The following is a 24,246-nucleotide window of genomic DNA, read 5'->3' as shown; positions in this document are numbered from 1 at the left end:
ATGTGTTAAAGAACCAGGCTCTGGAACAGCAGCTGTAAGACAGCCTTATCCTCTGTGGATCAGGCAGATGGGCATGTATGATACACCCCACTGTCAATACAGATTTAACTTGAACCACCATTCACTTCCATGAAATTTACTGTGAAAATAACTGTTTAGAAAATCCAAGATATACTGTGCACTTAACATGATCTACTTTCTGCACATTACCTGGGTTACTTCATCTCTAGAGTTCCATTTAACAGACAAAAGCAGTTTGGGGAGAATTTCTGGGGTATTTACACAATTATGCCTGTAAAAAGAAAAGGAAGAGAGAAAAAGTTACCTTGTACGTGCACAAGAGAAACAGAAAATATAAAATACTCAAGCATAGCTGGACCTTATCTATCTTTAAGCCTGCAGCAGTGGGTCAACGGGGCTCTGCATGGGTTCAGGAATCTGTAAGTACAGATAAGACTGCAGGACTAGGGCACGTATCATTTGCTCCTATCACCTGCTTCTCTCCATAAAATGAAAATAAGTCACACTATAAAATATGCTTCTAAGTGTCTTTTCTAAAATACTAGCTGCAACAAGACCAAGATAAAAGGGAGGTAAATGCCAACCAATTACGGCACTTAATGAAATTGGAGGTGAGTTCCAGAATCTCATCATCTAGGTTCTTTATACCTGTGGCTCCAAAGAAAGTCCTTCTCTTGCTCAGTGATTTCAGATAGTGGATCTCTTGTACAAATTGCACGGAGTTGTTCTTTGTCACTTTCTCTTACTTCAATATCTCTAGCTAGCCTGTTACTCTGTAAAAAGAAAGTGGTACATTATCCCTCCATACACTTCCTTCTGCACTCAAAGCTACCTAATTTACATAACATGTTAATACAGCATGGCAGTATGTATAGTCTATTTGCTTCTATGACAGTGAGGATTTACGGTGTGTTTTTTTTAAAAAAAGGAAAGTGAGTGCCTGCTACACAGTGTTTTGATTTTTTTTAACAGCTTTCATCACAACCACCACCACTTCAAAGGGCATATTTCCAGTTGGCTGGATGAAGAGACAACAGCAGTTGATGGAGTATAACCAAGTATCACCAAGGCTGTCTAGCAACAGCCCCACAGAGCTCCAAGTTCAAGTGACTATCCCTAGTCTTAGTTCTCAGCTGTGGAGGAGACCGACTAGAAGTGGGCAAAAAAGACCCAAAGAGCAAAAGACGTAAAAAAATTGAGGTGAGAAGGGAAACACAGACTAAGTCCAGGAATCTTTATAACTGGGAGGGAGGGGAATGGATTTTACATTCTTTCTATGCAACTGTAAAGCCGGCACTGGTTAATGTTGAAACGACTCCCCATATGAGCAGGGCCATTAGACCTGGGTATACATGGGACTGAGCTTACTTAGGTTGATTCTGTTGATTAGTATCACATATAGTTTTCATTTTTCAAACATGTATGCCCCCAAAACTTGTTACACAGGTGCATTTTAAAAGATACCAAAACCAAAGAAATGTACTTGATCACTCATGACTCATTTGCTTCTCTTTAATCTTTCTCCCCTAATTTGCATCTTTTATCTATGATTCCTGTTACATTTCTGAGCTCTACAGAACGATAATAGGATAATGTAGCTTGATTTCATTTCCAGAATTAATTGTGTTACGCCTTAGTATGTACATAAAATATTTTATCTGTACACTCAGCCAAGAGATTCTAATATATAGTTACCTTGGGTCTGTTAACAACATTGTAAGTATTTTGCTTTGCTTTCTGTTTATAGTATGTTGTTTTCTTTTACTATAACATTAGTCACCTGCTGCGTTACACTGAGAACATTTTACATGTCTTAAATCAAGTAATTAACATTTCCAACTAAGAGTGGTGAAAAAGGCACCACACCCTTGAATCCTGTCTACCTTTATCCCTAGAAATGCCTTCATCTTTCGTGCACTGCCCATCTCCCTGCGACTGATGCACTGATAACTCCAATCTGCTCACTTTTTTGGAGGCAGCTGCTAAAGTAACTGCCCAATAAAGGCAGAGACAAATACTTCTGACCTGCTACAAGTGAACATGGTCATAAGGGCTATATTGCAGGAACAGATACAGCAAAATAATGTTCTGCAGAGATCAAAAACCAGGATACAAAATGTACATGTTATGAAGAGATGTACAGTGAAAAAATAAGCTAAGAGACAATTATGGGAAAGAAGTTAGTGGATAAATTATTCATGCCAGGAATGAAAGGATAAACAAATTTCAGTATATACTCCATTCTATAAAAATAAATATGAATTATAAAAATTCATAAAAGCAAACATTTCTCTTTGTTCTGGAAAAGTCATCTTGAGCAGAACAAAGCCAAAAAGGGATCAGACTTGGCATCTGCTGCTGTCTACAGATAGCATCTTCAGCTACAAGGTTCAGACATTCATGCCTCCTACTTTTACACTGATTACTGTAAATGAGAGTGACTACAGTACAATATTATTTTTCAGTTTCTTTATGACTAATACCACTGCATGCAGTAAGTTAACTCTTTTTCTTAGATAACCTTTCAGATATCCTTCTCGTTTGTGTGGCCATTTTAAACAGCATCCAAAGACAGAAAAACCATTAAAAATAGGAAATTGTGTTTGTATAACTATAAAAAAATTGGCAATTGGATTTATGGGAAGAGAGGTAGTAGTAAACTACTCCTAGTTCATTTCTCAATTTGAAATCTAGTCTAGTTTTAAAAGTGCCAAAAATCAATATTAGCTTCTAGTTCAGCACAATTTTTTTGATCTTTACTCAAAACCAGCCTAAAAGAAGGTTATTTAACACTATTTGTACATGTTGGATCATAAGACAAAATGTACCTGTATAATGGGTCAGAAAGGTCATGGTTTAGGTCAAGCCCAGTGGGAATAGCATTTATCCTGTTGAGGTCAACATCAAAACCTTGAAATTCTATGAAGTGTGGGACAGTAAAGTAGATTATATATAATGTACGTATTCGAGAAAGCTTCTTCAATATTAGCGATAACAAGGGATCTATAAATGCTCCATTAAAACAGTATTTATGCCTAACTTTAATTTTTTTGTATTAATGTACTGGTTAAAAAGCCAATGCTGTGCATTAAAAAACAAACCAACAAATATGTATATCAGTTTGCATGTTAACAACAGAAAATGTTTTACAGAATTTCAGTGACAAGTCACATAACAATGGCTTGGCCTGATGTCTTGTATAGTTTCTGGGGCTAAATTATTTAAAATGTGATAAAGAGATGGGTAGTATTAGCCTAATGAAGTGCCAGATCTTGAAAACACAGCACACATTCCCTCATATCTGCAAAAAATTTGTCTTCCATTTATCTAGCATTAAAGTTATTATTCAGCCATAAACATACGCAGTGCTTTACAAAATACAGAACATACAGCTTCTGCCTTAAAGATTACAAAATTAACCAGGTTAGACCAGTGGTCCTCAACCTCTGGTCCACGAAGCCTTATCATTGAGCCCGTGGAGCTTCACATGGCTTCAGAAATTTGCATAAATCACTGCTCCCCTACAGCCAAATTTCCAATCCATGGAGAGCCCTGAAGGCCAGATAACGTGGTCTTGCATGTTAGATAGTGCCTGTGTGCAGCTGAGTTAGTGCAAGAGGGTGCTCCATGGCTGGATCTTGGTATGGAGGGTCGAGCTGGCAGACGGACCCCATGCCACTTATCTGGCCCATGGAACCAAAAGGATGGGCACCCCGGGTTAGCCAATACAGGGATGACAAGGATGGTGTGGGGATACCACCGGTGATAAATTTAAGACAGACTTTACATAAGAAATATTTTAAAGATTAATTTGAGGAAGGAATAAAAAGACATTCCGCAGGCAACTATAAGGAAGCTATCAGAGCTATAGCAAGGAACAGCGTGAAAGAAAGCACAAAAGTAGAACAAAAGAAAGAAGGAGCAACACTACGCATGGCTGGACTGACAAGCAAATGGAAATAGATGTTAAATGGCCTTCCTCATCTTTAATTACTAAGACCTAACTTTAGGCTCCTGTAGGAAGGATCCAGACAGGTTCAGGAGAAATAGGTCTAAGTTTGTAACATCACCCTAATTCTTAGAACATTTAACATTTTTGAAAATTCAAAAAACACAGCAACTAGACACTATTAGGTTTTGAAGACAATTTGACTTTATGTGCTTCTGCACTTCTCATTTGCAGCTAATGACAGGAGAAATAGTATTAAGATGGCTATATTCAAGCCTTTATATTAAAAGGGCCTTTATTTAAAAGTATGTTTTTCCAGATTTTGCAGCTCTTGGAAGCGTGTCGGCAGTGCTAAGCTTCAGGTATGTACCCACACTCTTAGAGGTTCACCTGATCATTCTGCATACCTGCTCCCTTTCTAATTTAAAGCAGATTTTAAATAGGAGATGGAGTAATACATATTTTAGCAAGGCAGGAGGCTGGCATACATGATCTTTCATCTCAGTGCCAACAACTGACCCATCTCCTTCTGTATCTACAAGTTGAAACTATGAAACATGGGAGTTATCATGCAAATTCACCCTCTTGCTCTTCCCCCAGAAAGCAGCTCTGTTCTGAGCACTCAAACTCACAAACCTGTATTATCAAGTTTACCCTTTCTTTCACCTGTAACACCCAGCCTTTCATTGAACCTTGTCATATGCCTTCCTGGAATACTTGCCAAGTCTGTCCGTTGTCCTTTGTCCTACTACTAAACCTCTAGTTCTACGAAAGCATGCGTCTGTCCCTTGCCCTTTCCCTCTTTTTGTTAATGTTTTGATAGAAGCTCTTCAAGATACAGTCTGTGCAACTATTTCTGTGTAAAATTAGTTCTTTCACATTTACACCAAACATAAAACAGCAATGATAGAGGTGATAATTGACATTTTACAGTTATGCCACTAAATCCACAGGAAATGCTTTGTTTATGTGGCTTGCTTTTCAAAGAAGGCCGAGTACCCGCAGCTCCAATTAGCTTTAAGGTTCTAAAAACCTCTGGATAATAAAGCTAAATCCAAACCAAATGTGATGCACTGATTGTCAGAAAAAAACCCCCTTTTAATTTGCAGTCATAATACAGCTTCCTTTGTTTAAGGTACACACCCATTGTCAGTCCAGTCTGCAATGTAGGAATGCATCCAAATCCCTGTTTGATAAAGCTGTCAGCTTCTACAAATAATGCTTTCTACCATGTTATTTTATGGAACTTTTAAACACGTAGCTCAAGCGTACAGGAGATGGGACACTCTTAAAGGATGGCTGAGACTGGAGAATCAGCCTCCACAAGAACTACAACCCCCCAAGGATGGAGATTCCACCACCTTTTTGGGCAACCTGTTCCAGTGCTTTACTACCCTCCTAGTGGGAAAATTTTTCTTACTATCCAGCCTAAACTTCCCTTGCTGCAACTTGAGCCCATTGCTTCTTGTTCTGTCATCTGCCACCACTGAGAACAGTCTAGCTCCATCCTCTTTGTAACCACCCTTCAAGTAGTTAAAGGATGTTATCAAATCCCGCCCCTCAGTCTCTTCTGCAAACTAAATAAGCCCAGTCCACCCAGCCTCTCCTTATAAGCCACGTGCCCCAGCCCCCCAACCATTTTTACTGCTGTCTGTTGGACTCTCTCCAAATGGTTCACATCCTTTCGGGTGGGGGGGGGGGCAGCACAAAACTGGATGCAGGACTCCAGGTGTGGACTCACCAGTGCAGAATAGAGGGGAATAATTACTTCCCTTGACTTGCTGGCAACACTCCTACTAATGCATCCCAGTATGCTGTTACTCTTCTTGGCAACAAGGGCACACTGTTGACTCATACTCAGCTTATTGTCCACTGTAACCCCCAGGGCTTTTCCTGTAGAACTGCTGCTTAGCCAATTGGTCCCAAGCCTATATGCAATTCTTCCATCCCAAGTGCAGGACTCTACATTTGTCCTTGTTGAACCTCATAAGCTGAGTATTGTCTTTTGGCCCAATCCTTCAAGTTGTCTAGGTCACTTTGAATCCTAGCTCTACCCTCCAGCATATCTACTACTCCCCCCAGCTTGATGTCATCTGTGAACTTACTGAAGGTGCACTTGATCCTATCTTTCAGATTGTTAATGAAAATATTGAACTAAGCTGGCCCCAGAACCAACCCCTGGGGCACTCCACTCGATACTGGCTGCCAACTAGACATCAAGCCACTGATCACTACTGCTGAGCTTGACAAGTCCAGCCGGCTTTCTATCCACCTTGCAGTCCATTCATCCAAACCGTACTGCCTTAGCTTGCTTGCATGAATGCTGTGGGGGACTGTATAAAAAGCCTTGCTAAAGTCAAGGTAAAGTCAAGACTGAGGTGAGGTTGACTACCCAATCAAGGTATCCCTCTACATTCATGATTCTTTCTTCGGGGGGGGGGGAACAACAAAAGAGCAAAAAATGTGATATCGTTTCACTTAATATAATAGAAAACATTCATACAATGGAAACAAGGGCAATATAAAAACATACGTTACTACCGCTAGCAGTGGTACTAATAGTAGTAGTGCATTCATTCAGTACAACTCCTTACATCAGTGTCTCCCAACCAGGGTCTCATGGCACCCTGGGGTGCTTTGAGTTCTTTTTAAGGTTGCTTCAGGGTGCTGCATGAAACTAGGCATGCAAACATCTTTATGCAAATCATAAGATAAACCTACAGATTTCAAATAGGAACCCATGGCATCAAAAACATTCTGACCTGTTGTGGCCCAAGTTTTTCGCAACCGAAGAATTGCTCTATTATTTTTTTCCGTAGTCAAGAAATGAGTGAAAGCTAAAAGCTGAGACTCTGAGTGGTGCCCTGAGCCTAAAAAGGTTGAGAACCACTGCCCTAGAACTACTAAAAACAATTCTATAGTCTTGCAAGTCGTCAGGTTTGCCAATATGCTACTGTGACTTGTCCAAAAACAATGCTCATATAAAATGGGCAGGTAATGGTGGGAATGCATATAGTACTAACATCAATAATGCCAAGGCTTATGAAAGTGTTGTGGAGTAAAATATTTGAATATGTAAGGTAGGGTGGGGGGGGGGGGAGGGAGGAGGAGAAGAGAGTTTGGACTAAAATGAGAAACAAATCTCATAAAAATCCTGGGAAATAAACTTGTATTTTTAACAGAATTGTAAGAGGCCATTAACGCCTGACCTACAAACATATCCAGCAGTGAACTCTCAACCTCAAAGTGATGTCTGCAGGACTAGGACATTTTAAAAGCATTACGGAAATGAACTGACACAAACTTGGGTATGTCATGCACGCCGAAGTGAGTATAGAGTATTTGTTTGTAAAAACAACACAAAAGGTTTTTGGAAGGAAACATAGGGGGCCTAGTAAGAATTCTTGCTTCTCAAAAGTATGGGATTATAGTAATTAGTTAATTCTGCTGTTCCATATAGTGAAGAGTTAGGAATACTTTACATAAGCAAGAAACAGCCTGGCTGTTAACCAGTTTAGGGTTAAAAAAATCTGTTATGTAGAATGCAATTCTACTCAGCCCCATGCACTCTGCGATAAGCTGAACCTAAGTGGTCATTTTATTAATCAGAACCAACAGTCCACTGAACTGAATGGAAAAGTGTTTCAGAAGCGCACAATCATTTTTCATGCATATTTAAGAGTTTCTTCACGTTTTCTGGATTAGAAATGTAATTAAAAGGAAACTCAGAGCCTACAGTGCAAGCATGCAGCAAAGGACAGATCTGGTGGCAAATTTAAGGCCACAGAATCACAGAATAAATGGGGCTCTGCCTATAGGAATGCTTCTGTTCTTACTATTAATAGTCAAGAAATGGTGAAACAAACAAGCCAACTTGCTACTAAAAAGCAAAAGGGTAAAAGACTGGTTTTGCAGAAGAAAGTAAAGGATTACACGCACATTTAGATTGAAAAGGCAGATTTTACAGTGTCTATCTACAACAGAGAGCAAACTGTGACAGGAGGACAGAACTAAAAAAATGCCATTGATGAAGAACTTAATTGTATTACTTTTTGCAAAATTAACCTCAAGTCCAGACATCCAGACAAGCTGCTTAAGTAAGCCTCAAAAAGTCCCAAACTGTTTGCAGCGTAAGACAGTTCTACCCGTAAAAGGTTTTGGTTGATCAGCGAAGCGTACATAGTTCGCTGCAAGAGACAGAACCTCTTGTCAGCTTCTTGTCTGATGTTTAACAACATGAATTTGATAAGTGTGATGTGTGTGTGCGTTGAAATTTCTAACTCAAACGTAAAAGCTTTGCTCTTCACTATTCAAGTACTTCAAAATATTAAAATCTTAAGATGTGTAGCAGCTAAGTCTGGAAAATAAGTTCTTCTTACCAGCCCTGCGTGGCTGTAATTACACCCTAGTTCTCGAGCGATAGCCCAGTTGGCATGTTCTTCAATCACTGTCATGTCTGGAAACTTTACAGGACTGCTAAACCAATCAAATTCCAGCTCTAGACATGGAGTTTCCTGAAAAATAAAGAATTTTCACTACCGTCAGGTGCTCAGCAGAAAGACACCAAATTAGAGAACAATCTTATGGACTGAAAACAAGGCTGAAATTAAACACGTAAAGTAACATGCAAAATACCTTGTTTGGATTTGACCCAGTAACGCCAATAGGATTCAGCAGGTCTTCTAGCCCATGAGGTACTGGCCACAGATTCAAAGCCATTTTCCCAGATACAAGCGTGTGCGTATAATCAAACATGTTTATATTTCCCCAAGCCAGTGGGCAATGTTCCTTAAAGAGATCAAATGATCACTCTTCAGTCTCATCTAGTAACTAATGCATTATGGTACAGTCACAAATTTCAAAAGAATCAGAGGAGGAAAAAAACAGATCTTCAGAAAAAAATGAAATGTGGAATGGCACAATTATACAGTAAATTAACAAAACAAAACAGCCCTATTTCTGTTGTATATATTGACACTAGGGCAGGAGGGGGCTATTATTTCAGGTGGAGGGTCGCTTAACAAGGTTTAGTGAGCTTTCGAGGGCTGCATGAGGAGCACTGCCCCTTGACAGCTGCCCTGCCCCCTGGTTGCCACCTTGGGACTGGAAGGCCCACCCCAAACTCCTGACCTTTGTCACCAGAAGTCTCTCCCCCTGCCCCCCAGAAATAATGCTTTTAGGAAGGAGGGCTGCCATCTTAGAACCAGAAAACCCCCAAAATAATACACTAAAAACTCAAAACACTTGCTATAACGTATTTTAATTTTATTACAAAAAACTATTTTTGTCATGATTTGTGTTTGTTTAATATATATAGGGGTGACGGCATAACAACTCAAAAATAAAGTCTTAAGTCTTGTATATTTTTTGTGTGTGTGGGTGTGGGTGTGGGTGTGGGTGCACACGTGTACGTATGTATGCATGTGTGTGCGTGTATGTGTGTATGGTAGGGTATGGGGAGGTTTGGGAGCGTGTGTGTGTATTAGAGGTGCAGAGATACATTGGTCCCGTATCGGATCGGTACCGATATAAGGAAAACTGAGAGCGTCGGCAAGGTGGCATCAGCCTTGTGCATGCGCACAGCCGCAGTGCAGCATGCAGGTGGGTCAGGAGTGTAGCCCAGCAGTGTGGAGAGCAGTTGGGTGCAGCTGGTACGTCTGTTGTGGGGGAACGTATGTGGGGTGGGGGAGCAAATCAAGGCCCCTCACAGGGAGGAAGTAGGGCTGGGGTAGATGCTGCCCAGCCCGGGCAGGGCAGAGCAGGTCCTCGGTGGCTGCAGCAGCTGAAAGCTACCTGCTGGCCACACTGGGTCGGGCCCTTCCACCCACAAGGGTGGGAGCGAGGCGCAATTCAGTATGTTGGGGCATGTGTATATATGGACGCCTTGCTCCCACCCTCATGGGCAGAAGGGCTAGGCAGAGTACAATTTGTTGGTGGGTGCTGTGGGCCAGATAAAAAGTGCCTGGAGGGCTGGATCTGGGCCGTAGGGGAAGCCTGAAGTTAGTAACAACTATTCTTCCTGCATTTTTGATTTGCTTATTTTTCTGCCTTAAATTCCATTCACAAAACCAGAAAATAGTACAAGTCAATGAAAGGAACATGCATATTCAAACAACTGTTTTGCATCATTTTTTCAGAAAAATTTGGATTCAGGAAAACAAGGGAGTAAAGAATCTTACTATTATCCATTGACATCATATGCATTAGTCAATTGTCTAAGTTATCAAAGACAGAAAACATACTCTTAAACAGGGATTAGAATCATGTAAATTCAACCAACTGAGTTTAGTTAAACTAAGTTGTGATAATTTATAAAAATATATAAACAGAATGCATTTTAAGCTAGTGTCATAAGACATAACTATAGCACCAATGTTAAATGTCTATTGTCGAGTGGAGAGAGATCACTTTTCCGGTGCATCTATACAAATATGCAAATTAGCAGAGGAAATTATGAAAAGTTATACCACATTTCTCCTGTGTCTCTTCAACCCTGTCTCCACTTTCCTTTTACCCATCGTTACCATAATACCCAACTTTCGTCATTAGTCGTTCCAACAATCATTTCAGAGAATGAAGTCTAACTAGTTACCTTTAATAAGATTTTGCTCTTCAAGTGACAAAAGACTTCAAGTTTTACATGAAGTTTTTGTGTAAAAACATACCTCATCGTGCCAGTGCAACGATTAAAAATGTTGGTCTTTATTATACTTGTGTCTAAGATTAGGCTCATAAATCCACACAAGTTCTTAAATAAACAAAATTCCCCCAAAAACCTAGCAGCACAGATTTTAAAAGCTATGGATTTAAGAACCCAAGTCTTTCTGGACAACAACAAAGACCACAACTTATAGGGAAACAGATTTTCATTAATAAATAAAACAAAACAAAACTGAACAGAAAAAATATTTCTAGTCATAAAAACAATTTCTCTCAACTTTCATGACTGACCAAAAGTTACTGTATGTTAAGTGATATTTTAATCAAACACAAATCAATTTTAATTAGATTACATTCCATTTATGTGTTAACCAAGGCTTCTTTCCAAGCTTTGTTGCCTGGAGTTTTATCTGACAGTATACTGAAACTCTGAAACATTTTACCTCTTTCGCACCCTTTCTGCCTTTAACAGAGCAGATGGAGAGGCAAAGCCGAGCAGCACGTGGGAGTTCAAGAATGAACATGTCGTATGACAGCCATTCATTCCATCTGTGGCATTTAAAAATAAAAATAAAAAACAAGTTAAAGCAAACTTAGGTAATAAAGAACACTTAATAAACGGTCAAAAATGATAGTGGGAACCCCCCCCCCCCCCCCAAGAAAACCTAGCTTTGTTATTCCCTTCAAAGTCCTTCAAACAGTGGTGTCAAACTCACCCGGCTGTATGGGCCATATGAGGACTGCTGAATCGGTCTACAGGTTGGATCAGCCCACATCAGGGCCTGCAGCGCCGCATGCAGCACGTGACCCGTGCTGGCCCCCTGAGCCGCATGCAGTGTGCCAGGCCTGCAATGAAGCTTGCACTGCAGAGTGCGCAGGCTGGAACCAATCCTGCAGGAGCTGCACAGTCTAGGGTGCCAGCAAGGTGTATATGCTGCAAGTGGTACCCTGCTGGACTGGCCCTGTACACTGGCTCTCGGCGCTGATCTGGATTGGGCCCCAGGCCATCCATGTGTACCAGAGCAACCACACAGGGTTGGTTCAACAGGATGCCGCATGCAGCTTGCACCCTCTCTCAGCCCCATGTTCTGTATGCAGCATTGGGTCCAGCCTGTACACTGCCTATAGTGCAAGTCCCAGAGCAGGGGCAGCACATACTGCCTGCAGCACAGGCTGGACCAGCCATATGCACTGAATGCAGCACAAGGACTGGCATGGGGTGCATGCTGCACCAGCCCAGCCCTCTGTGCTGGCCCTGGCATGGCTTGGACCAGCCCTGCAACCAGAGCACAGGCCGGTGGGCACAACATACAGTGTGTGCCTTGTTGCCAGCCCCCTATGCCATGTGCAGTGCATGGGTCCAGCTTGTGTACCAGACTAGCTCTACTAACTGCTTGCAGTCAGCAGGATCAGTCTGCAACCCACAGGCAGGATTACATGGCTCATAGTGTCAAATCTGGCCCATGGGCTATGTGTTTGACAATGCTACCTTTAGATATCTTGCGTTTCAAGATGCACCTTGGAATATAACTGCCGTATTTACTGGAATCCAAGACAACCCTGAATTTAAGACGACCCCCTTCTTCTCCCCCATGGAGGGGGCATGGGGTAGGAGGGTGTAGGCAGCAGCTACAGCAGGTGCCTCTGTCGCTTTGTACTCATTTCTCCCATGTTGCATTAGGGAAAAATACCCCCATTTTAGAATGTAGTAAATACGGTACATAAAAATGGCCTCTTCTTCCCCAAGAAAGTTTGTTGTATGCATTCAGTCACATCTGCTGACTTAGGGACCCAAAAGCTGTTTTCTTTTAAAGTCTAGTTAACTCTGTACAGCCAGCACTACTCAGAGAATGTGACCAAGATTTTCTTTCTTTTCAAGCATCAACAGGTTTGTTCATAAAATTCAGTTACATTTTGCAGACTCACTAATGGCAATAATTGAGACACGTCTACTTTGAAGACAACGGATGGACAATAGCTGTTAATTATTGAGGGCTTAGTCTGACGAGCAAAATCGTCTTTATTCAAGCAGCAGCATATGAAGAAAAGAACTTGGCCTGACATTCAGAGATTAGGTTGAATTTGAAGGGTTACCAAGGAAAAAAGGATGCACATAAGTATATTTTTCTACCAACAAACATGGAACCTTCATTGTCATTTTTGCATCTTTTTATAGTGAAATCACACTGGTAACCAGTTTTTATAGACTCCAATCCACAAAAAATCTATGTCTGCTGGTAAAATAACTGAAGTGTAAACAGCTGGTATTCAACATAAAGCCTTTTGTAGCTATATAGAAGTGTAGAGAAAGTATTACTCCAGACAGAATGAAATAAAAACACAAAGCTTTTGAAGTTATAAATTCTAAAATGAAAGTCAATTAAATGAAATTCTCATATGAAAGATTATTAACTGCACACGTAGTTACCCTAAATATATATTTCCTTTTTCCTCAGTGTGATAAAACCTTAAAAAAAAATGTAATTTCCCTATACATTTGGCATATGGTCTATTTTCTAAATGTCAGCAAAGTGACTATTTGTACAGTGTGAAAACAAGAGCAGTTTGCTAGCAGCTTTTGGATATTTTCCAAATAATTGCCCAGCTACATTAATTGTGATTCTATTAAAAAGTCCATCAGTAAACGGAACAGGAAGCAATTAACAACAGAACTAGAGATGACTGCAGCATGCAAGGTCTCAGTCAATGCAAGTCAGATAAAAGTCTGCAGTATGACTGCTACCTGTTTCAATGACTGTATTATAACTAGTGATATAATAATTTTTACAGCTTTGATAAGTGAAAAAAGTGTCTTCAAATAATTTATTTTAAAAAGCAGTGGCGGCTTTAATAGACTATCATTTTCTACAAGTCAAAGTACATGTTTTCACTTCAACAACAACTCAAACATTACCTAATCCCACAGATTAAGCCACTTTCTGGCATTCTGTCACCAGCTGATTGCAATTATCACAATCTTGGGTAGTTCAAACAAGATTTTATATTGGTTGGTATAACTGAGTGGACCTATATTTTGCTCTCAGCTGTGAATATTAATTCTGGAGTTACTATACTGAAATTAAATCAGTTATTTCTAATTTACACAATCTTGACACAGTAAAAATTTGACTCTACAGAACTGCAGTGTACTATTTTTAAATACTTCTTTAAACAGCTTGAATCTATCATCTGATAAAATGGTGCTCTAGAAGGGTAATAGCCGGATGCATTTATTTTCCTTACTGGGGTTGCCAAGCTAAATTTCCTCTGTTTGAAGAAGCCACCAGCAAAGACCGTTTTAGCTTGTCAGTATTTCCTTGAGCACAGCCAATGCCCAACAGAAGTATTTCAAAAGCTAACAGTGATCTCAAAAGCTGAAGATGCATCAGTAAGGCTCCTTTAACATCTACAGAGAACCTATTTTTTGGATTTGCCCTTAAAAGAGAAGCTGTTAGTTTTCCCAAGGCAACAGAACTTTTCACCTTTTATATAATTCACTCAGCAGGGTCACTGAAACTGGACCAGTGTGATAACAGGCAATCCATATTGTAGTTCTTGCATTGTGCTACACTTAGTCTCTTCTAGGGCAGCCTCATCCAACCAATAGAAGAAACTAACTGAGGCAGCAACACACATGGCTGATAAAGGGAAACAGGACTGGAGCAGAAGACCTGGGCATCACCTTCATGGAGGGCACAAAAATAGCCAATGCCAACATGGCAGTATAGTCCTGGGCACACAGCTAAGCTCAAGAAAGGGACATGGACACTCTCTTGTAAAATGAGAGCTCAATCAGAAGACAAAAAAGCGTGACCCACCATCAAGCTCACAGTAAGTGTTGCCAACCATACGGGTAGGAGACTGGCAGATATAGGTCACCCTTTATTTCTATTCACATAGTGTTTTCTAGTTTGGAAAACATGCTGCAAGTTGCACCTAGTGCAAGGTGGAGATGATCTATATAGCAAGGCTGTCCCATTTATTTCGCTGTGGGCCAGAAGGTCCAACAGTGGGACAGCAGCTGACTGCTGTGGCAGTACCTATACAACTCTGGAAGCTAGGCAGTGACCACCACCACTGTTCATCCCTTTTCACCCTGCTTCCAGTTTATGTCACCAGTGGCAACTGAAGACCCTGAATGTGCTAGCAAGCAAGTAAAGGCAATATTCACCCCCTGGGTTCCAGAACTGCATCAATCCAGTGGCTCCAGCAACTGCACTGATAAGCCCCACAGGCCATGATTTAACTTCTCGTGAACTGCTACTTGGACAGCCCTTACCTACGAAAAGATTCCCAAGGCCCTGTAGGTGATTTCATCATGCGGTCAATACAGAACTATAAAACTCTTGACACAGCTATAAACACTGTAGCTGGCAGCCAACATCTTCTCCCAGAATAGCTGGATCAGAAGCAGGTGTCTTTACTACAAGCCCTAGTACTGAACTATCAGGGGAAGGAAAAGTATGACAATCTTGCAGTGTCATTAGGAGGTCTGGAGAGCTACATAGCTGAACACATTCGAGGAAGTCTCAAATAAAAAGTGGGCCAGTACGAACAGGCTGCGACAAGGAAGAGGAGCCCGAGATGGTCTAAGAACAATACTTGGTTACCAACCAAAATTAGGTCCCCAGACATTTTGGATTCACATTAATCTGTACCGTTTATGCCTAATCTACAGCCAGGTAACTGCATTCAGCTTGCTCAGTTCCAAAACAAGTGGTGGATGACAACGGCCTTAGAACCATGACAAAGTAACCTTCTTTATAGAGCTGTAATGAGTACAATAATGTTCTACACCAAGATTTTCATTAGTCCCCAAAGGGTCTTTTCCTCTATAACATCCACATAAGGGGAAAAAAACAACAACCCTAAACCCTACAATTAAACTGAATCACTATTATGTGAAAGGAGAAATTATTTTTCAGTAACACATTCCTTTAGGCCTATTAACTATAAAATGTTTAGTAATATTATATAGTAATAGTAATAATAACCTTGGAGAACACCTTAGTCGTCTAAGGTAAAATGTTATTACCATCCAAAAAGCTTTTAAAGACAGGCTGTCACAGAGGAAATGATTAGGAGTTATCTGACAAAATATCTTTTGGGTCTGATTTCGGCCATGCTGAGGCTTGTAATTTAAAGATATGGAGAGTAGTGTAGACACCTAACTTCTTTTAGATATCAGGTTCTTTGTTTTCAGACTCTGCATTTATAGGACCTCCATTTACATTTACCTGGTATTTGTAGATCCAAACCAGGACAGTTCAGGTTTATTTAGGTTTCTGTCCTCTATAACATTCCTTTCCATGTTATTAACTGCTTTCACATCTCTGCCATGCTTCAACAGCCCTGCTTTACATGGGCCACAGTGCATGTCCTCTGGTTTTATTTTTATATTTTCACTTCTCTTTCACACAACTCTTCTTTTAATAGGACTTGTTACAACATTTTTAAAGCTTTCTGTATACTCTGCATATTCTAGATGCACCTTGATTTTAGTCTTGCATCCATCCCAAGAACTTAACAGCACTTTCCCCTTTTTGTCTCTCACTGGTGGACATTAATCATTCTGATTAAATCACAAACCACTGTTGTTTGTGAAAAAAGACTGACACTCCAATTGTGGCTTTACTCTGAAAGCTGATTCTGCAAAAAAGCATAATGTGGTTTTACGCAGAAGGATGATTCTATAGAAAGGTACTGTGGTTTTACTCTGAAAAGCGATTCTGTAAGAGGGTGCTATGTTGGTTCCACATATATTATCTCTAACTGGGGGGGGTAGAAGGAAATCAAAGTTTCCCACAGTAGAAATTATTTGTATTGTGGTGGTATCTTGGAGACCCAGGCAAAGGCATGAACTAACTGTGCTAGGTTCAATACAAGTAGGATACCTAAATATTTGTCAAGCTGGTGGCCCTGCAAACATACTGTGAATCTGAAAGTCAGCAAGGTTTATTGTATGTGGGCCAGTAATAGGGAAAAAGTAAGCAGTGCTTTTGCTATATAGTTATACAACCCCACTGACACAAATTTTACATACGGCACACTGCACTGCTTCATACGGAGAGCAGAATTTGAACCTGCAGTGGGGACACTGCTAGCAACTCACAAGTCCAGTCATCCATATCTCTATGCTTGTTCTGTATTGTAAACCAAACAGCAAGTGTCTCTGTGGACGCATACGGAACTGAACACACAAAGGGGAGCAGATCTGTTGAGTTAAAAGTTACTAGCTTCACGTAAAATCTTACGAGCTGCAATGCAAGTTTGTATTTTCTAACTTAATCTAATTCAAACAATTTATTACTGGAAATGAACAGCTTATATAAAATTCAATGATTAGTTACTTAGTTGCTCATGAAAAATAAGTTTCAGTATCTTTTCAGAGACAAGGAAGCTACTCTCTCAGGAAGCAGAATCTACTCTTACATTAATAACATTCAGCCAGAGACTGTGGCTATGATGGTGCAAAGTAGTTAGGAACTATTTTTCTATGTAAAATTCAGTAAAGTGTTGTTAGTTACCTAGGATTGGAACAAGGTACCCTTTGAGTATTCACATTGTCACATAATGGTTCACCTCCATGATAGATACCTGTTCGGACATATATCTGAAAAACAAGCGTTTGAACATTAGCACCATATTATAACCCTTTTGAATAAAATACCTTGTCTGAACAAAAAAGGTGGGGGGTTTTGTGTAAAGAACCACAGTGGTAGTGTTTATTAGAACCACACAATTTAACAGATCAATTTTAAGAAAAAAAATTCACGAAGGGGTTCAAATATCGCGAAGTACTTTTCTCGTTTCCTTGTTTCCTCTGCGTTAGCATTCCAGAGTGAGTTACTTGAGTAATAACATCAAGAAACTATTGAAACGATCCTTAATTCTTGTCCACTAGCTAGGCTGAGCTAGCTTGAGCTGAATGCCATTATTCTCCTAGGGTAGCTAATGAGTCTTATAATAATTGCTCTTTACGCAGATCTGTGGTCTTAATACATCTTTCTTGCCTGCGCCCTGGTTTATTTCCAATGAAGCATCAAAAACTGAGGTCCTACAGGTTGCTAATCTTGACCTCACAGCATCAAACCCATAGGCAGTAAATATCTCAAAAGGAACAATTTGAAGTTGTATAATGATTTAATGAATAAGCATGGCATTTTCCACTTTGCATCTAAAATGTTATGTCACTTAGCTGCCTAAGGGCACGTCTACACTTTCACTAATGTGCTTTTGCTAATGTGCATTAATTTTAGTACCTCATCAGCAAAAGCGCATGGTTTTTGTGACTTCAAGGTGCATTAAAATAGGCTACTGTGCATTAAAATGCACATGTAGATGCATGCACCCTAAGTGCTGTGTAATCCCTAGCTCAGCTAAGTAGATGGCAGCTGAGGGCAATGAGCTAGGCAGCCAGGTTTGAAAACATGGACCTGATCTGATAAACTGAATTACCCCGTGCTTCTCAAGAAAAAAATGGGACATTGGGAGCAATGCGTGAATGCAACCTTTCAATTTATGGAAGATACTACTTTTAAACTGTTTATGGGATCTAGAGAGCATTGTGTAGATACGTTGAATCTGTTATGAACCAGAGCAAAAAAACAGAATAGAATAGAAATAGCAGCATATAGTTCAGCACATCTTTTGGTAGTTCCTTCTCTCTCTCTGGGTAAGTCCTGAACCCACTGAAGTAAATAATAAAACCTCCTGTATTTTAGCTTTCAGTCTTTAACAACAGAGATAGGCTGTGTGTAGACAAAATGAGGGGCGTGTGTACAACACTTTAAAGTGGGCTAAATGTCTTTGCACTGCTTTAATGGCATCGGTGCTTGCATGCCTCAGCGGTGTATTGCACATAAATTCCAGTTGCTGTAGGAAATTCAGTGGTGTAATGCACCTTAAATGACTTGGGGCACAGCAGACTAAAACTCCTCTGAGGAATTTTAGTTTGCTGTCCCTACAACAGCAGCGCAAAGCACCAGGCTCCGTGCAGCTCCGTAGGAAGCCCTGCAGGCAGCCTGGCAGCAGCCCGGGAAGGCAGGCTCTGCCCAAGAAAAGCGGTGAGCCTGATCTTTCGCACCACTGATCTTTCGCACCTGCCTACCTGAGCTGTGTGGGGGGCCTGGTGTTTCCCTCTGCAGCTGTGGTGCCCCTTGGGACTGCTTGAGCCAGGTGCCTGCAAGGGGGTGCAGCCTGGAGGGTGGGGAAAGAAGCCACTGCTGCCACGGAGGGAAGCACCAGCTCCCACTGCAGCCCAGGGACTGCTCCATCCATTGGCAGCTCGCCCTCCCTTCCCCACCGTCGGAAAAGTAGGTTAAGCGCGGGGCGTGTGCACGATATGAGGGTGTACTTTAAAAACCCACCGCTCCGATTTAGAGCCCCCGTTTCATCTTCACACACCCATAAATGCTTAGCTACACCTCAAAGGAACAAAGTACATCTTGATTATGTTACATTTTTATAACATTTTATTATAATAATTTAATGTTATTTGCTTATAGTCACATATGAGCATGACTATAACAAAGCAGGTTCTTCTGTATTAGTACTTTAGAACAGATCAAAAAACCAGGCCATCTCGTATATAAAGAGATGCACGAAAAACTACTTTAAAAATGGGACTCAGAGCACATTTTGAATTCCTAGAAATAGTTGAAATTTTTAATATAGACTTCCTCTAAATACTCTGTAAAAAATAATACTTAGACCATCTTAGTTTGTCTCACTCCTGAATCCAGAGTGGCTGCTATTCTTATTTTTTACATTTTTAAAAGTAACTTAGTTTTTAAAACGATTATAGTGATGAAGAAAACACTCAACTGGCAAGAGTGCAACAAAAAAGTGTGACTGGTAAAGTAACAAGCTTCACTGCAAATTGTAGTTTGGTTCTACCATAAGGAGAATCTCTAAAATTCAAAATGTCTCATTTAGATTTCAGGCCTGTTGTACAGGGAAATCACATGAAGAACAGAAACGGAACAAACATTTACTGGAATAACTCACTTGGAATGCGTTTTACTTTGTAGAGTGAACAGCATCACCAAGTACTTATGAGTGGACTACTACTTTGCATTTAGCAGTTGCCTTACCTTGTCAATGTCTCGGATATTTACATTTACATATGTTGCACAGAGAATTCTTATTCTCAGCGCACTGTTTAAAGACCAAAGGGATTTGGCTGAAGCTTCTCCATTCATATATGGGGTCGCTGTAGAAATGCGCCTGGAATAAGATGGCATTGTAAAGGTATCCAATGGCAGCTGGGTATAAAGGCTTTCTTTGGCCATCAGCATCAGATTGGGCATGCGGCCAAGCATTATACAGCTTCTTATGTACTGCAAGAGTTGGAAACGAAATTGAAAGTGTCTTACTGTTTATTCTTTGTAATAAATACCAAAAAGCATTAAAGGAAAGTGCATGCAAAAACAAAGGTTAAGAGAAATACGCTTAGAGAGCTCTTGTAAGAGCTGCTATATTACTAGCAACCTGCACAATGCAAACAAAATGCGACACTCGTGTTTTAAATCAGATTGCTGTACAGGACAACACTCAAATTTTAAAAAGATGAACAATGTTTACAGCAGCAGAAAGTTATACTACTAGCTGGAAGTAAAGTGTATACTTCAGTCCTGTATCTGAACGTGCCTGGTTTTGGTGACAATCTTAAAAGAGCAGCCTCAATCAGCACATCTATTGAGTAACATTGGTTGCTGCTTGAGAGACAGAGCTGCTCACCTGCTTTCTTACCAAGTGGGTCCCCATCAAAGTGGTCACTGTTACTTAAGAAAACTACCAGCAGCAAGGGAAAAAAAGAATATAAACTGAGGGACTTTTAAAATAAAAGTTAGGATGATTTGACATAATTTCAGAGTTGAGAATTATGATTGCAGGGTAATATCATTTTATTTCAGTCAGAACTATGAAAACAGGTGTTATAGAGCCTCTTTATAAGAAATCACGCAGTGGCTATTTTATGCCATTTGGATTACAGCTCTTCTAGGTTATATCAGCCCCAGACAAGTAAGGTAACTCATTGCTGCTGTCAGAAATTAAGGTGGGACTTCAACAACAGGAAAATGGATGAATGCTAAAGGGCTTCTGGAAATAAGTTCCCACCAGCTTCACTGACGTGAAAATTAGGCCAATACTGAAAACTAATCACATCTGTTGTATTTTTATTAGGGCTGTCAAACAATTAAAAAAAAATCTGATCACGATTAAAGAAACACAGTTGCAATGAATCGCTATTTCAATTGCACAGCTAAAAACTCAAATTATGCACAAAAAACCCTCAAAATTATGCAAGGACTTTGCATGGCTGGCGGTTGGAATTAGGCTGTGTGTGTGTGGGGTCCCCACATGTTGACAGGATGTGGGTCAGGAGTGAAGGGCAGCAGCAGGGCTGCGGTTTGGGAGTCAGGGAAGACAGACACACAGCGCCCAGCAGGTAAGTCTGTGGAGGGGGAGGGGGAGGAAGGAAGGCGCACTGTGGGGCAGACTGAGCCCTCTACAGTGAGGGAGGGAGTGGGACAGGGGCAGAGGCTGAGTGAATAGAGCTCGGAGGCTGGGGTAGGGTGTGGAACAGAGGCATGGACAGCTCATCTGTGTGTTTGGGTGGGGTTGGTTGGGGGGGCACATGCCCCCCATATCTGTGCGCAGGGTGGAGCAGGCTGCTCGCTGCAAGCTGGGGATCTGCAGCCTGCAGCTGATGCCCCAGGAGTCGTGCACTGGCCATGCCACACATCCCCTGCCTGCCTGGCAGAGGAAAAATGCAACATGGCATTGCGTGGCTCCTGGGGCAAAGGCAGCACAGCATAAAACCGCAGCCCACAGCAGGCTGCCCGCCTCCACCCCACATACAAATCCAGGGGTGCGCGCAGCAGTGGGGAACCACACTCCCAGTGCTCCTGGACGAGCTGCCTGCAGCTCCATCCCACCACCTGCCCTGGCCCCAGGTCCCAGACACCCAGTCCCTGCCCCACACCCTCCCTTACCGTGGGGGCCTCGATCTGCCCCTGGCCCTCCCCCTCCACAGACTTACCAGCAGGGCGCTGCTCTACGTGCTGCCAGGATGAGTTCCTGGCCACGTGCAGGCTGTAGCTGCTCGTGTGTGGGCATGCATGTGTCTGTGTGCGCACGCCCCCTCCCCTGCTGCAGCCGCCAGGAGCCCATGCCCAAGCTGCCCTGCCCTGCTGGACAGTCTGGAGGCGGCAAAGTGGAGCCCTGGCACATGCTCCAAAACCATATGCATGATTAATGCATTAAAAAATTAACACAAGAACCAATTAACATGTTAACTGCATGCATTAACTGTGATTAATTGACAGCCCTAATTTTTATTTATATAGCAGTTATCCAGTCAGCAGCACAAGAATTAGCCAACTAGCTTAATTATGAATTTTCACGTTCTGTCCCCTGGACTAGTTTAAGGTGTCAGTCATAAATTGTGAATGCACGAGTCTCTTCTTTCCTCACAATTTTAATTCTCCTAGCATACTCTGAAATAATTCTATTAACATTACTCACCTTATACTGGCTCAGAGGATATTTTTCTAGCAAGTATTCATCACAGCCGCACACTTTTAAAATATACTTGCCCTGGTACTCTAAGACGCAGAGTTTTAGTTGTTCAGATGACAGCAACATACTTCGTGTTTTTTTCCTGATTGCTTCAGCAATAACTTGCTCAGGAACACAGTCATGGTTGATTTTTAAGGTGTATTTCTGCTTATCATTGTTGGGAGAGACTATAACCCATATCACCACTATAATTTGCCCTGGAATAATGCAAAATAATGTCAGGTTCTATCACTGCCAATACATTGTTCTTTAAAGAAACTGGTCAGTCTAAGAGATTGACTAGCAATTTTCTGCACAGAAAGAACATGCAGGCAAAACACATGGCCTGACCTTGCAAAGTACTGAGAACTTCTGCAAGTACTGGTTGCACTTTCTTTTACAATTACTTTTGAATATACTCTTCAAATCAACTTTTATACCTCTGGAGGTGTAAAACCCTTTTCCAGTTAACTAGTACCATCTGAAGAGCTAATCACTTTCACTGAAATTATGACTTCTGTAACTAATAACTACAAAAAGCCAGGGCAGAGTAACACCTGATAGACTAATTCAGAAAGCATGAGCTTCCATAAGCAACACTTTACAGATGCTAGCAACACTGCCCTGCCCTCTGCCTTACTTAAGGCTAACTACCTCTCTCTCTACAAAACTAAAAGATAGATAATGTACCCAGGAATACTTCATTCTAGATTTTCTGAATATTAGACAGTTTTTGAACAAAGACAAAAATAAAAGAGAAGTTTGCAAATTAGTACTTGTCACATAACTGCTGATTCAACTGCACAAAACAGTACAATATAACCGGATAAACTTAAGCTTTTAAATTGCTAGAATACAGACAAATTGAATGATATATTTAATTAAATGTAATATTTCTTTTGAATTCATTTGCTACTTTGCAGGTTATCCTGATTAAAAAGAAAGTGTGAACTCAGACTGAAATACTGCTACAACACATAAACCTTCTAGATTAAAATACTGATTTAATTTTTCTAATTAGTATTTGTTCTCACCGATCTGTTTCACAGTATGAAGCCTATAAATTGCCGTAACAAATAGTGCTTTTACCTTTGTCTAGCTTATTGTATATGTGTTTGGGCAGTTCAGGTGAAGATTCTACATTTGGAGGATAGACATACAAAGCCCTGCTGTGAGGTGCATTGGCATCTCGAAGATCCACAGCTTCTTTACAGACATTAAGAATGTTTCTTCTGAAGTCCTGCACCTCTGGATCCTTAACCATATCAAATTCACAGACAGGCATGCCAATGGCAAATCCTGAAACATTGAAAACACAGTTAAAACTGTCAGATTTAATAAGTATCATTTTTTCAGAAACATCAAATTCTCTCTATTGTTGACAGTGTGCCAGAGTACTGATTTAATCAACTTTAAAGTGTGAAAAGATATTTCAGATTGAATTTATATTAGCCACTGGCCCTTCACTCCCACATCTATGCCATTTCACTCCCTTTCCGAAATTAATCTTAGTTAACATGGCATCTTCAGCATCAGTGAAAGGGTTAAAAAGGAGCACATGTTCTGAAAGAACATCGGGAGTCCCTGGATCAATGCTCATTGCAGCCAACATCCCAAAGGAAAAGAATTGATGAGGCTACCTTTGAAGCCTGTAAATGAAGTTTTTTAAACCTGCAAGAGGAGCAGCTATACAAAACTTCTTCAAGGTCTCATCAGCATCTACTAATGGCATGAAAACTTCCAATATTTTTCTTTGATGGCTGTGGGATGTAACATTTAAATGGACTTTGCCTTAGAAATAAAAAAAACCCCCAAAAAAACCCTTTGCTTTTTGGTGAAGATTCATGCAACAAAGGCCTATTCCTCCAGTTTCTGAACAACTGCCATCCCATTTACTTCAACCTCTAAAATGTGTGCAAGATTATATTGTGTTGACAAGTGATTAACAACCTATCCAGGACAACAGCTATATTTTTACTTAACTTGTGAAAAGTTTCCACTGATCATAGTTAATTGCAATTTGCATTTAGGAGCATTCTGAAGCAAACTAA

General features: G+C 40.8%; 1 protein-coding gene across 4 annotated transcripts in view; it reads right to left on the bottom strand.

The window, feature by feature from the left end:
* PIK3CA (phosphatidylinositol-4,5-bisphosphate 3-kinase catalytic subunit alpha) overlaps nt 1-24,246 on the bottom strand; it is a 72,413-nt gene that overhangs the window by 20,210 nt on the left and 27,957 nt on the right. For all 4 annotated transcript variants that reach the window (XM_090051222.1, XM_090051221.1, XM_090051220.1 and 1 more), the window contains exons 3-11: nt 23,285-23,494; nt 22,163-22,413; nt 19,726-19,971; nt 17,158-17,243; nt 11,074-11,179; nt 8,606-8,758; nt 8,350-8,484; nt 670-794; nt 211-292 (exon numbers count right to left, since the gene is read on the bottom strand). In XM_090051222.1, coding sequence (XP_089907348.1) covers nt 211-292; nt 670-794; nt 8,350-8,484; nt 8,606-8,758; nt 11,074-11,179; nt 17,158-17,243; nt 19,726-19,971; nt 22,163-22,413; nt 23,285-23,494 — 1,394 coding nt within the window. The remainder of the gene's footprint in view (nt 1-210; nt 293-669; nt 795-8,349; nt 8,485-8,605; nt 8,759-11,073; nt 11,180-17,157; nt 17,244-19,725; nt 19,972-22,162; nt 22,414-23,284; nt 23,495-24,246) is intronic.

Source organism: Crocodylus siamensis, chromosome 6 (assembly GCF_052110815.1).
Source record: "Crocodylus siamensis isolate JL-2025a chromosome 6, ASM5211081v1, whole genome shotgun sequence".
Taxonomy (NCBI): domain Eukaryota; kingdom Metazoa; phylum Chordata; order Crocodylia; family Crocodylidae; genus Crocodylus; species Crocodylus siamensis.
This window is presented reverse-complemented; position numbering and strand designations above follow the sequence as displayed.